Below are 14,626 nucleotides of genomic sequence, written 5' to 3'. Positions count from 1 at the left end.
AACCTTCCTATTAGAATTAAATATGTATAAATTTATATATATATATATATATATATATATATATATATATATATATATATATATATATATATATATATATATATATATATATATATATATATATATGTGTGTGTGTGTGTGTGTGTGTGTGTGTGTGTGTGTCTGTGTGTGAGTGTGTTTATGTGTGAAATTTGTATTTTCTTATTTTTTTCTTCCACCAGGTCATCAGGAAATTCCCAGCTTTTCCATTACATTCAGAGGATTTCTTCATTTCTGGCGCCTCCCATATGTGCTGTCTTTATTTTGGCCATATTTTGGAAAAGGACCACGGAGCCGGTAAGGAGAAGAGAGAGAGAGAGAGAGAGAGAGAGAGAGAGAGAGAGAGAGAGAGAGAGAATGCTCGTGATCCTGCATAATATTTTCATATTTTGCTTTGAAGACTGCTTTCTTGGTCTCGCTCAACACGAAACACTTCAGTAGGTTTCAGGACCCAAGGTCTATAAAAATTCTGTAGGACTTTGCAGGACCCATGACATTTGTTTACGTTTTTAGAGAATCGCACGGCAAAAGAAACAGGGAAAGGAAGAGAAGACGATTGGTTGACAAAGTAAGAAAATTTGCGGGTATAGACAGGCCTAGAAATACCATAAACAGTGGTTTTGCGGTGGACTAGTAACAGCCGATGATGATGACGTCGTAGTCTGCTTTCATTTGCAAATCAACGCTATCATAACACTCAGAAAAGAACAGCCTTCAAGTTCTTGAAAGAATTTATAATACCATGAGTTTTATTGTTGTCAAATGGGAGCTTATAAAATCTCGGGGCAGAATATGGGAAAGCTCTTGAACCACTCAGTCGAAGTGCATTTTGATTGTAATGAATTAAATTGAAAGCATTGGTAACTAGCCTCGTGCCGACACGATTTGTTGACTGCACTATGTGCATTATATCTTTTAGATATTTGCAGATACAGTTCTCATCACTTGATGAGTCATTGAATAAATTTCAAAAATTAATTTAGCTTTAAAAGGCCGCCGATGAAGCTCAATTAGAACAGGGGTAATCCTATCTCGGGGTGCAACGCCTCTTATTAATCTTGCACTTCTGTTTATTTTATTTTTAAACTTCTTAAGTTATACTTTAGATGAATTGTAATAGAAAGTTATAATAGTGGATTCTAGTAATAACAGCAAATCCCAGTTTTCTTTATAGGACATTTGTCCAGATATGTCTTTAGTAAAGATTTTTTTTGATAGGAGGTATTGGAGAAGGCGCATCAGGCAACCGACCCCATAATAGAGGGATAACGGTGGGAAAGCAGTCTTTAGTAAAGCAATGTTTCTAAGATGGTATCCATTGATTCTCATAAACATATATTTATTTGAACACAGAGACAATTTACAAGACAGTAACACACCCAGTTAACAAACTGTATTTAGATCAAATTGTCATTAATATAAATTTTGATGTTACCAAGCTTTCTGAACTTAATTTGGTTTCCCACCCCCATATATTCCGTTCTATTATTCTTTAGATTTAATTGTTTAAATAATTTTGATAGTTATCAATTTCGAAGTTTATGCCTTTTATTGTTTATATTTCACCTTTAAAAAATATAAAGAAATATCCTCACCGATCTTATACTATATAATATGCTGATTTTTCTCATAATCATTAAGTTTTACAACTTGCGATTTAAAGAATAATTGATTTGATTGATTGATTTGAGGTTTTCTGGCATCCTGATATAAAGAATAAAGGTGTGTGTGTGTGTATTTGTGTGGTTTTTTTTCTTTCTTTTTTTTTTTAGCGAGTCATGCCGATTTATAAATAATTCATGTAAAACATTCTATCCGGTTTTCTACACTCCATTTAATCTGTATAATGAAGGTCCAGTGAATATGCGTTCTTTCATTAGTCGACACAGACTTACTGTCCTCTGAGATAAGAGTGGGTGTGTTAAATGGGTTGGTGGACCCCATTATGTTGTCTACCTACTGACTCCTTAGCAGTTTTTTGCCTGGATCTTCTGGTTGACTCTGATATTCATACGTTACCTTTGAACTTCAAACATTTAAATGTTCCCTTTTGAATTAGATTACACATTTCTCCATTCGGTTTAATGTGAACATCACATGCCACATATCACAATAAAAATAAAAACATTTTTTCCTTAACCGATTTCATTCTTGAAGACAAGGCCTTGATAACAACAGATCTCTTTGCTCTCCGGACACACACACACACACACGCACGCACGCACACGCATCAAACGTAAGAAAAGAAAATAAATAGATATTAATACTAAGGTATTTTTCATAGGGCGCCTTCTGGGGACTGATGATAGGACTGGTCATTGGCATGCTGCGGTTTATCGTCGAGTTCGCCTATTTGGCGCCTGCGTGTGGAACAGGTTAGTACAGATATCAAGAGTCACTTCTCAGAATTACACAACTTACTTATTCACTAAGTTACATGTATTCTCTGATCAGTCATCGTGAAAAGGTCTTGAAATTATGTAAAGCAAAACTGGTCAGTATATATGTACATGTACACACACACACACACACACATATATATATATATATATATATATATATATATATATATATATATATATATATATGTTATATATATGTGTATATATATATATATATATATATATATATATATATATATATATATATATATATATATATATATATATATATACATATATATATATACACACATATATATATATACACACATATATATATATAACATATATATATATATATATATATATATATATATATATATATATATATATATATATATATATATATATGTGTGTGTGTGTGTGTGTGTTTCTTTTAGATTGATCCTACCTGCAAAAATTTCTTTTCTCTCTAATTTCACAGGACTTCCTGACCTGAGACCGCCCATTGTTAAGCAACTGGTAGGCAACGTCCATTACCTTCACTTCAGCATCATACTCTGGGTTATCACTGGAGTGGTGACCATCGGCGTCTCTCTGATGACAAAACCTATTCCTCCTGAATGTGTGAGTTGAGACAAGGGGTTCTATTTTATTCTATTTTTGGGAATGGTTGAGGATTCAAGCAATTGGAGAATCAATTGAATTTATGGATGTCAACTCTGCCATTATACGTACAGTTGGACAGAGAAATTCCTGGTATACCTGGCACTAAAAAAGTGCACCCTGTCAACCCTTACTGCACAGTCAGTAACCAAACAGCTTATGTAGGGAGAGATGGCTGGGGAGGTGGGTGGGGCTACACACGGGGACTGGCTTTTCAGTAAGGGTTTGACAGCTGGGCTAAGCACAAAACTTCCCCGTGCAATAAGAGTGTGACAGGGTGCATTCCTCAGACCGAGGTGTATCTTGGGTGAACACAGAATTCCTGTGTCCAACTGTTCGGTATTAAAGAATATAGTTTAGTGAAATCCGGAATAAGGATTCGCCAGTTCCCACTGAGAAAAAAAAATCGAGTTTTGGTAACCCACTGCACTATCGATACGGTAAGGAAGGAAAAAGTAACATGTATGGGAATTATAGACCTCTAAGGAGAGGTTCTTAGTCTTATCATGAATTAAAAAAACTATTAGTCTCAATCTTTAAGGACCCCCCAAAATAGCTTCATTTACACAATTTGATAAGAATGATATTGTCTCTCAAATTGTCTTCTGTTGTTTTCTCCTTTGAAGTTATACCGCCTGACGTTCTGGACACGACGAGATCCCAGAGTACGAAAGCCGATAGAAGGCGACTCAGTAGACGATGTGTTGCAACAAATGACCGGTCCGGACTCTGCTAACAACGGCGGATGTTCGTCTGGTTCCCTGCCTCAAATGGACATCGAGGGCTCACCTCAAAGTAAGAAAATAGTCTCTTAAGAATCAATTGAACATGCTCTTCTCTCACTGGACTCTGATTGAGAAATGGTATTACGAGAACTATCTAATCCACTTACAATTGGATTTAAACATTCTTTTGTTTCATGAATAGATTTGGCATTAAGAATTGGCGCTGACAATGAGTTTAGACTAACTTCAACGGAGAGAGAAACTCTTCTAATTTACATCTTTATGATACTTAGATACTTGTCTTCACACCTACTATTAGCCCAACTGCAAAACTTTGACTTATATTATCTCTCAACAGAAGACTTCTATTTTGTACTAAATCACATTATCAGAAGTCATAACTGTTTCAAAGTATTTTTGAGCTATAATTTGACCTCATGCAAGAGATTACAATATATTTAATCAATAAATTCGCCTTTTTTTAGTCTTACACGTGCATTTTCATTCCCTTGTCATTAATCCGTTATTTCCTTATCGTAAATTGCCTTCACTATTACAGACAACAGTAAGCTAAAGCACTGTTTGGACACCTTGACAGGGAAGTCCAGGAGCTCCAGCCAAGACTTATCCACAGACCCACCTGCAGACCAATCCTCGCCGGAGCAGTTGGCCAAAGAGGCAGCCGATTTCCTGGAAGAATCGCCTGTCATGAAACGGTGAGTTTAACCCCAAGAACTCATTTATAATGTCAAAGCTTTGATTCGTGTTCGATTACACAATATAATATGAAAACAATAATTTAATTTTTAGACAGTATGTACGACATTTTATGTCGTACATACTGTCTAAAAATTACAAATTGGAAAAAAAAATAAATCAAAATGTAGGTCGCACAGCGTTAGCCCTGCAGGTATAGTAAAACGGAAACAAATGTCGTATATGTACGACAATTATCGTACATCTTTATGACATTATATTATAAAGATCAGACTAGCGATTAAGAGATAACGTTTAAATGTGAGGTGTGACAGGCCGAGAGTAGGTTGTGGGCTCAAAAGGCGAGATGAAAGCAACTGAGTAACTTTATTAGTTCGTTCGTAGTGTATTAAAGCCAACACTTCTAGGAAACTTTAATACAGAGCATCCAGTTTATATATATACCAAGTCCGGGCAAGGACAACAGGCTATTTCATGCCCAACCGACAACCGGTTCTGTTAACAGATAACGATAAGAAAAACAGACAGGTTGCTGTCAGTGCGAACTGCGAGAGGAGAGCGAAGATACAAAGGATATTATATACAAAAAGGAGAAATGTCGTTACTTTGTACGATCGTGTGACACACGGTTGGTACAGAGGTAAACAATAGGGTACGGGTGTGCTTCGGAAAGAATTTTGCTACAGTAAATTCATCAAACAATTAGAAATGTTAGTATAGGCCAGTGGAAAATAGAATTCCAATACCTTAATGACAAGTCTCTATTATAAATTAAAAAAAAAATCGGTAATAAATCTTGTAAAAATAGGTAAAATAAGATATTAATTCTGATTACGTCAATCTTCGAGCATATTTCATTTCATTTAAGAACTAAAGTGTTGATAAAGTTTATGTTGCATGGGTACTTAACATAAATATGCTTCACATACTTCACTCTGATTAATCAAAATGCAAATTTACCTTTATCATATATATTAGTTGTTTTAAAACATCTCTATATTAACCATAATGGTAATTTCTTGTATTTAGGTTGCTAATTATATTTACTGGTAAGTAACTTCACCTTTGTATTTAATATAATACATTAATTTTCTATTGCATTTAATTTCTTCACAGGCTCTTGGACAGCAACGCCGTTCTATGCCTAACGCTCTGCACTTTTGTGTGGGGATTTTTTGCGTGATCATCTGAATAGCAAGTCCACAAAACCACAATGAAAATAGTCGTATTGTTAACTCCTAACATAACTTGATTGAAATGTAAATCTGTTTATAGAACGTTATATATAAAAAAAAGTTGCACTCTATTGCCCAGCTGTGTGTAAACTAGGACTAGGGTCTTCTTCTTCTTCTTCTTCTTTGTCTACATCTTTTCCCACTTCTATGTGGGGTCGATGTTTCTGGTCAGCTTTCTCCATCTACTTCTGTCCCACACCTCATCACCGGTTAAACCCTTTGATCGAAGGTCATCCTTGATACAGTCCACCCACCTTCGCTTTGGTCTTCCTCTCCTTCTCGTTCCCTGTACCTCCATTTCCATCACTCTCCTCCCAATATATTGTTCATCTCTTCTCATGACATGACCACACCACCTCAGTCTACTTTCTTGGATCTTATCTGATAGTTTTCTAACTCCTTTAGTACCCCTAATGACCTCATTATCTTATCTCTTCTTGTCACCCCAAACATCCGTCTCAACATTCTCATCTCTGCCACATCCATCTTCTCTTCTGTCTTCTTTATTGCCCACGTCTCCGCTCCATACACCAATGCCGGTCTCACAACTGTCCTGTGTACTTTACCTTTCAACTTAACCCCTATTTTCCTGTCGCACAGTATTTCACGCACTTTTTTCCATTTTTCCATCCTTTGTGTATTTTGTGGTTTATTTCTACCCCCAGATCACCATCCTCTGCAACTGTTGATCCTAAATACCTGAAATTTTCAACTCTTTACAATCTCTCTCCTAGTAAACTAACTTCCCCATTCTCGCCATTTTTCAATCTCAATTACTCTGTCTTTTTCCTGCTGATCTTCAATCCCCTATTTTCCAAGTCTCTTCTCCACTCCTCCAGTTTCTCTTCTACTACCTCTCACCTAGTGTTACACAGTATAACATCATCAGCAAAAAGCATACACTAAGGAGACTGGTCTCTAATACCTTGTGTTACTACATCCAATAGGTAAGGGCTCAAGGCAGACCTCTGATGTAGTCCCAGATTTACTGGGAAACTTTCTGTTAGGCCTATACTTCTCTTAACATTTGCTTCTGCCCTTTCATACATATCTTGGGTGATTCTTACGTATTTCTCAGGGACTCCCTTTTCTCTCATACATCTCCACAGCTCCTGACGAGGTACCCGATCGTATGCCTTCTCCATGTCAATAAAGTAAACTAGGACTAGGGTATCTAGTGTATGTTTTGAAGAGTGTAATCCCGAGGACAAAAGGTAACGTCTTTCGGGGGTGTTGGAAAAGATGAAATTAATACACACAGTAGATATATTATTGGTGGCACAATTTAAAGATAATTTTAGCATTTAGTTTGGTCAATTATATGTATATGAATTTGCTTGAAACTTTTATATATGATGCATTTGTATATTTACTGGCAATGACCATGAAACTGAATGAGCAGTTTAAATGTTACCAAGAAATAACTTAGGAACAGGATCTTTATATTTTTGGTAGAACGTCAATAAATATTTTTAATTATTGACAGAGGGCTAATGAGAATTATTCCCTTAATGCAATGGACGATAAGATAACCGATGCTATGGTTACTTATCCATGTATTATCAGTGTGTGGGGATAGGTTTCAGGATAAGGCAATGACAAATATGCTTTGATTATTGACAAATATTAGGGTTTTTACAACCCGACAAAAAAAATCTAGCATATCTTTAATATCAAATTAGAATCTTCTCTCTCTAATTCAGATAATTACCATGAGACATTACAGTATTGTTACTTTAATAGCGTTTAGAAGTCTTCGTATTGATTTAGGAGAGTTTGAGTCACTAAGTTTCTATTTTATCGTCATATATATTTTTACTTTTTAACCTAATGCAATACCTGTACCTCCTGTGTTGATCTCTTCATAAATAAATGTGATGATTTTGTTTGATTTTTTATAAACCTCTTTACTCTTGTAGCATTGCCATTTTTTAAACTGGCTTCTGCTATGTTATTAACGAATCTCATTGAGGGTTACGTTCAGCTAAAAAAAAACCTATGAAATGACTAGCTAGTGTTACCTGGGTTTTACAAATTAATGATAATAAAAATAATAACCGGAGAGGATATCGATTGTTTACCTAATTAACCATATTCAAGATGAAACCGATTCCCATAAACAGGATGCACGCATGCGCCATACTTTTGTAAGGTAAAGGGAAAGGCAAATTGGTTATTATAGTAGCAGTTCTTTAACACCACGCTAAAGCGGGGTTTACACGGGCGAGCAGCTCGTCGAGCCTGGCTCGACAACCCTGTGTTTGAATTGATGTTCGAGCGTGTAAACGGGCTATTTGGTTGTCGAGCGCGCTCGTCGAGCGGCTCGATGAAAGTCAGACTCAAAGACTATATACTGAAGGTATATAGTCTTTGGTCAGACTCATCTTGACTTTTGTGGGCGGAGCTACATTGTTTGACGAGCGGTGTGAACGTGTGAACGGGTGTCGAGCATCGAACCTCAGTTGTTATTCAAACCTGCTAGAGGAAACATCATCAAAGAAATGCATAATTGCTGCCATTAATGAAAGTAAGAATGAGAAGGAAGTCGTACTTGATTTCATACATGCATATCGAGCTCATCCAGCTTCATGGAAAGTTAAATCAAAAGACTATTCCAATAAAGTTGCCAGAAATAAAGGAATAGCGGACACTCAGTCTTTCATGTGGAGTTATGACCTTCCTCATAGTAATGAAAGGGCTGACACGATTCGGTAGATCAATGTACGTGTCTTCATCCATACGCAAATAATTGCGCCAGTCATCAGGCTCTAATTTTAAAGCAGCAAGCAAGTTGGTATATGAAAATTTCTCTCTTTTGATCTTTTTTTTTTCCTTCTTAGTGCCACTGCTAAAGCAAAGGCTATCAAATCGTCCTGGTCGAGACATGTTGACGTTGTTTTAGCACGAGGCACACTGAGGCTCGATGTACTGTCTAAAAGCTCTTCGAGCCGTTCTACAAGTAGGTTCGACAACCAGGCTCGACGAGCTGCTCGCCCGTGTAAACCCCGCTTAACATTACCCACACCGACTAGATAGGTCTGTCAGTAATTTTCAAAGATGTAGCAGAAGAAATGCACTGAAGCTGCCTGTGTTATGTAAGGAGGAAAATGGAGATCAGTGAACTGGGTCGTTCCAAGAGATCTTTACGCAAACATTTTCATAGTCTAATATAAGGTAAGATATAAATTGACAAGTCGAGCCATAAGCAGCCCATTGACGATCAGTAATTACTGAAGGAATTCCTTCAGTGTCAGAACTAGGACGTCCACTAACGGCCAGTGCGTTCATCAGTGTAGGATAGACTACCGTTGTGATTAGACAATCGAAATGGCTTCCTCTATTTTTTGTGATAATGAGTTATTGTTGAGGGGATTAGTGCTTGTTGCGGCGCATTCTACTTTGAAAAAACGAGGAAAGACTAAATCAAAATGGTGTAAGGATTGGCTACAGGGAAGGGATTTAAAATCACACATATGTTTAATGGAAGAACTGAGATTTGAACCACAAGACTGGCTTAATTATTTAAGAATGGACGAGGAAACCTAGGATCAGTTGCTTTCCTGTGTTACTCCTTATATTAAAAAGCAGGATACTAATATGAGGGAAGCATTATCCCCTCACCAAAGATTGTCAGCAACTCTCAGGTTTTTAGCGACCGGACAATCCTATGAAGATTTAAGGTTCCATACAAGGATATCACCACAATTGCTTGGCAAAATTATTCCAGAGACATGCAGTGCCATTATTTACACGTTAATGGAGGATTATATGAAGGTAGGCAAACAAGCTAATTTTCCATACGCTTCGTTTTTTTTATATTTATTCAGATAATGTTTTGACTTAATTTGCCAAAGGCATGGCTGTTCTTTGTATAACTGAAAAAATGCACCCCAAAATTCTCTATCTTCCGGCATTTTAACTACTTAAACCTCACTCAAATCTTTGCACCAACATTCCTCACACTCTGGCCATGCGGTTCACACGGATAACTTAACTGACTGGTTGCCATTCACGGTCAATGTTCCCTTCAGTGCGCGTTAGCCCCGCCTCCAAAATCAAGCATAGTTTGATTCTCATCAGTGTAACTAACAGTTGGACTGACAGGCCTCAAACAACCCCATTCACGATCAGTTTTGCCAAGTTTGAAGGAATTCCTTCAGTAATTACTGATCGTGAATGGCTTGCTATAGAGTGCGTCAATTTCACCAGTCTAGGCTCATAAAATTGTCCATGACTATAGCGGTTATTATACAAATTATCATTGTTAACTATTGTCAGTATCATTGTTGTTGTTACAAAAAAAAAAAGAAAAAAAATAACTAAAAGATCGCTTGTCCATTCTCATCAGTGGGTGAATTATGAATGAGCCTAACAAAAATTGGATCGTCTCATCGGAAATTAAACAGTCAATTATTAAGGGCCGTGAGCAAATATACAAACCGATTCCATACTGCATAAATCAGAAAAGATGTAGATTACTTTATGTAGGCTAGAGCTTTTACGTAATATGCTGCATGATCTACATCAGAGAATCTCTTTGAGATGAAACTGCATCACACACTGTTTGAAATAATACGTCAGTCAAACGTTCTTGAAACTTGTCTAATAAGCGCTTTGTTGAGACCAAACGATGGAGTGGATTTCGTCATTTTTGTTAGACGTGACTGGCAACATGTGATTTAAAGTAAACTAATAACCGGTTGGGCATGGCTGAATAGTGAACTGATAATCGTTCATAGTTATTAGTGTGGTGACTGGTGACAACGTGGTCACTGTGTTAAGCTTGGTGTGTGATTGAACAAGAAAATAGTTTTTAAAATATCTTGAGATAACGTGTTATGTCTAAATGGTGCTGAATCTATTATGTAAGGTAAGCACTTTCATTCCCTTTTTATATCAGACAAGTTTTTGTCCATAGTACAATAGTGTTGTAATTTCATTCATTTATGTCTGTGTAAACATTGTCTCAACCAACGAAAACGATGATGGAAAGATACGGTATTTTAGGTGGACAGTGTTTATTTCTGTAAGGTAATAGTATACGACACCACGCTCTCGATTTACTCCAAAATAGTGCAATCCTGCAGTTTTCATCCTATTGCACAGTAACTAGGTGGTTATTTAAATTCTGGGAAAGCAATAATTAGCAAGATTTGTTGAGGAAGGGGGAAGGGGTTATAAAAAGAAAATAGATCGGTTTCCTCACCAAACGACTTGGAACTGACATGTCAACAAAGTCAACGAAAAAGGATTCATGATGACAGCGTACATAAACAGAAGTTCGTGATGCCTAGCAAAGGTCATTGTAACTATTGTAAAAATGATATAAATGCAAAACTTATAGATATTCAAAGGCATGAATCATCAAGGAAGCATAAGGCAGCCATTCCAATTGCAATGTCTAATATAGATATCAGGTCACAATTACGTCCAGTGAAAACTAATTTGGAAAGCGCTGCCTTTGAGGTGGGATTTGCAACGTTTTTAAGCTGTCATTGTGCAATACGAAACTGTGACCATTTAGTTGATTTATACAAAGGTCATTTAGCTGAACATGAAGTTTGTGCCAATATAAAAATGCATAGGACCAAATGTTCTGAAATCATAAACAATGTTCTCGGTGTACATTTCAAGAAGGATCTGATTCAAGATATAGGAAATGGAAAGTACAGCTTACTGCTAGATGAATCAAACGACATCACAGTGAATAAGCTACTAGGAATGGCAATTATACACTACAGTAAGTTCCACAGCAACATAAAATCTACTCATTTCAGCTTAGTGCCACTGGAGGAGTGTGATGCTGATAGTATTGCTAAGGCAGTGAAGCAAGTGTTTGCTTTAAGCAAACTTGACTTAAAGAATTTAGTTGCTATTGGAACAGATAATGCTAGCGTTATGGTTGGTGTAGATAATGGAGTGTTCAAGAAATTAAAGGAAGAAGCTCCCTCACTATTATTGATAAAATGCACTTGCCATTCTTTGCAGTTGGCTGTGTCTCACGCTTCTTCCGAAATATTACCCAGACTTTTCAGAAGCTTATAAATGGTTTTCTTTATCATCAGTGCGTCAACTTTCATATAAAAATATTTATGAGGCCTTTAACGATGGGAAAATTCCTCTCAAAATACCAAATAATTGTCAAACTAGATGGCTATCTATTGAACCCGCTGTAGGTAGAATGTTAGATCAGTAGCTAGAATTAGACTCAATGTCGGAAGACTAAAGGAAAAATGCTTTACTGCAGAAATTTTGCACTACGTACTGTGATGAAAAAAATTATGCTTATTTGTTATTCCTGCATCCTATCTTATCAGATATACAACGTGTGAATAAGATCTTTGAATCAAACACAGCAGAAATTATGAATGGTAGAGGCAAGGGACAGTGACATTGCGCTAGCAAGCAGGACAATGCCCTAGAGACTGACCATATATACATACGATCAGCGCCCAAGCCCCTTCTCCACCCAAACTAGGACCGGGGAGGGCCAGGCAATGGCTGCTGATGACTCGCAGATAGACCTATAGGCTCCCCAAAACCCCCCAACCTTAGCTCACCGAGATGGTAAGGTTGTAAACTCTAATGGAACCAACGAGTCTGAGCGGGACTTGAACCCCCGTCTGGCAAACACCAGGAAGAAACGTTACCAATCAGGCCACAACAACCCTGTTGGATAATACGTATCCAGAAGACCAAACCAAGCCTCTTTACTCCCTTTATGCCTTACTACGTTTCAGTGTCATCTTTGGACAAGAGCCCGTGCTGGCATTCATCACTTTAATCTAAACCAACCGCCTTGTATTTTGCAAAAGAGCATTATTGCCTTTTGAAAATAATTTATTTCCGGGCCCGATTATATGCTGATATGTTATTGCCAAGATTTTCCACAAGTTTGTTATCAATTGCGATAAAAGTTAAGTTCTACGATCTTCCATCTCTCCTTAAACGAAAAGCGTAAAGTTTTTCTCTTTGCCACTATTCAAGAAATTGATGAATTCACCACATATGTCATTATTTTCACTTGAAAGAAGTGTTATTTTATTCACTTTTATTGTCTTTTTGTCCGTTACCAACCTCTTTTATATTAATGGGTCGATCACTTAGTTTCTCAGTCCATTAACTCTGGCTCATAATTCCCTCCAGAGTTCCGGAGTTTCCTCCTTTCTTCTCTTCTTGCCGACATTAAACTCTCCCAACCTTTTTACTTTTACGAGGATATACTACATTAGCTGCCTTTATAAATACACTTTTACTAGAGTCAAAAGTTTGACACCGTTCTGATCGGGTTTATGTCGTAACCTGTTATTTTTTCATGAATGCTGTACTGTAAAAAGAAAAAAAAAAATAACCCCTCTAATTTGAAATATTGAAGCTTTTTGTCCTTTATATATCTTTATTCTGGTCCATTTACCTAATTCCGCTTAACTTTGACAGTGTTAAGTTTACTTTGATGTAACATCTTTAAGTAATATCGTCACTGATTCTGTGACAGTTGAGGTTTGGATCCAGTGGGCTATTCCTCTTCCTTATTTCTATCTGATTCACGACTAGGTGCTTTGAATAAGGCTAGATTGATAGACAACTAGGCCATATTGCTGAGCGCTGGGGCCAGGGAGACAATTCAACTCTTGACTTGCAACTGCCAGAAAACAATGCAGTCGCACGGGGATATAAGAGGTTTATTGGACAGAAAGATGAAAGAAAAGAAGCGGGAACAAAGGTTTTGGAATTTTACGGATCAGCATCAAAGAGTTTTATTTTCTACTCTATTGAACGAGCCACACACACACACAGTTGCATACATTCACTTCTTGGTGCTTGAGGAATAGGAAAGTCCCAGAGAAGTTGGGTAAAATTGTTGAGATGTACAGAACAACAAGGACAAAAGTGAGAACAGCAGTTGGGGAATCAGTAACCCATGGAGTTAGTGAGGACACTGTTGGATTACACTTATTATTATTATTATTATTATTATTATTATTATTATTATTATTATTATTATTAATATTACTTGCTAAGCTACAACCCTAGTTGGAAAAGCAGGATGCTATAATCCCAGGGGCTTCAACAGGGAAAATAGCCCAGTGAGGAAAGGAAACAAGGAAAATAGAATATTCTAATTAGAGTATCATTGAAATAAATATCTCCTATATCAACTATAAAGACTTTAACCTACCTAAAGGAAGATAAATAAGGTAGTTGTGTGCCCGAGTGTACCCTCTAGCAAGATAACTCTAAGTGTCGGAATTAAGCTGTTAGGATTTTGCAACATATCTTGGTTTTTATCTGTTCACGTAGTAGCAGAAACCTGTGCACGACCCTCTCTTATTTTCACCAACCCATACTTGCAATTGGTATTCAGTCTTACTACGTATTACGACTTTATTTGCCAAAGAAAAAAAATCGCTATATAATACGACGGTAATTTTGATTTTAATTCATTTTGTCTCCACAATCAGCAATTATTATTATTATTACTACTTGCTAGGCTACAACCCTAGTTGGAAAAGCAGGATGCTATGAGCCAGGAGCTCCACCTGGGAAAATAGCCTAGGGAGGGAAGGAAACAAGGACAAATGAAATATTTTGAGAACAGTAACGACACTAAAATAAATATCTCCTATACAAACTATAAAAGACTTTAACAAAAGAAGAGGAAGAGAAATAAGATAGAATACTGTAGTGTGCCCGAGTGTACCCTCGAGCAAGAGAACTCTAACCTAATGTACCATAACCACGAAGAATATAGATACATTAACTTGATTTCAACATTTCCAGCTTTGCAACCTCTTTAATTCACCAAATGTTCAATATTTTTTATCCTCAACAGTTGAATCACTTCAAATCTGGAGCACATTAG

The 14,626-nt window shown here is 36.8% G+C and overlaps 1 protein-coding gene across 1 annotated transcript in view; it reads left to right on the top strand.

Moving 5' to 3' along the window:
* Nucleotides 1-7,629, top strand: part of LOC137644050 (sodium/glucose cotransporter 4-like) — a 39,242-nt gene extending 31,613 nt beyond the window's left edge. The window contains exons 9-14 of the mRNA XM_068376954.1: nt 222-336; nt 2,324-2,414; nt 2,905-3,047; nt 3,713-3,881; nt 4,371-4,527; nt 5,645-7,629. Of these exons, the coding sequence (XP_068233055.1) occupies nt 222-336; nt 2,324-2,414; nt 2,905-3,047; nt 3,713-3,881; nt 4,371-4,527; nt 5,645-5,711 (742 nt within the window). The 3' untranslated portion in view covers nt 5,712-7,629. The remainder of the gene's footprint in view (nt 1-221; nt 337-2,323; nt 2,415-2,904; nt 3,048-3,712; nt 3,882-4,370; nt 4,528-5,644) is intronic.
* Nucleotides 7,630-14,626: the final 6,997 nt, after the last annotated feature.

Source organism: Palaemon carinicauda, chromosome 7, assembly GCF_036898095.1.
Source record: "Palaemon carinicauda isolate YSFRI2023 chromosome 7, ASM3689809v2, whole genome shotgun sequence".
NCBI lineage: Eukaryota > Metazoa > Arthropoda > Malacostraca > Decapoda > Palaemonidae > Palaemon > Palaemon carinicauda.
The sequence above is the reverse complement of the archived record's forward strand: the minus strand, read 5'-3'. Positions and strand labels throughout refer to the sequence as shown.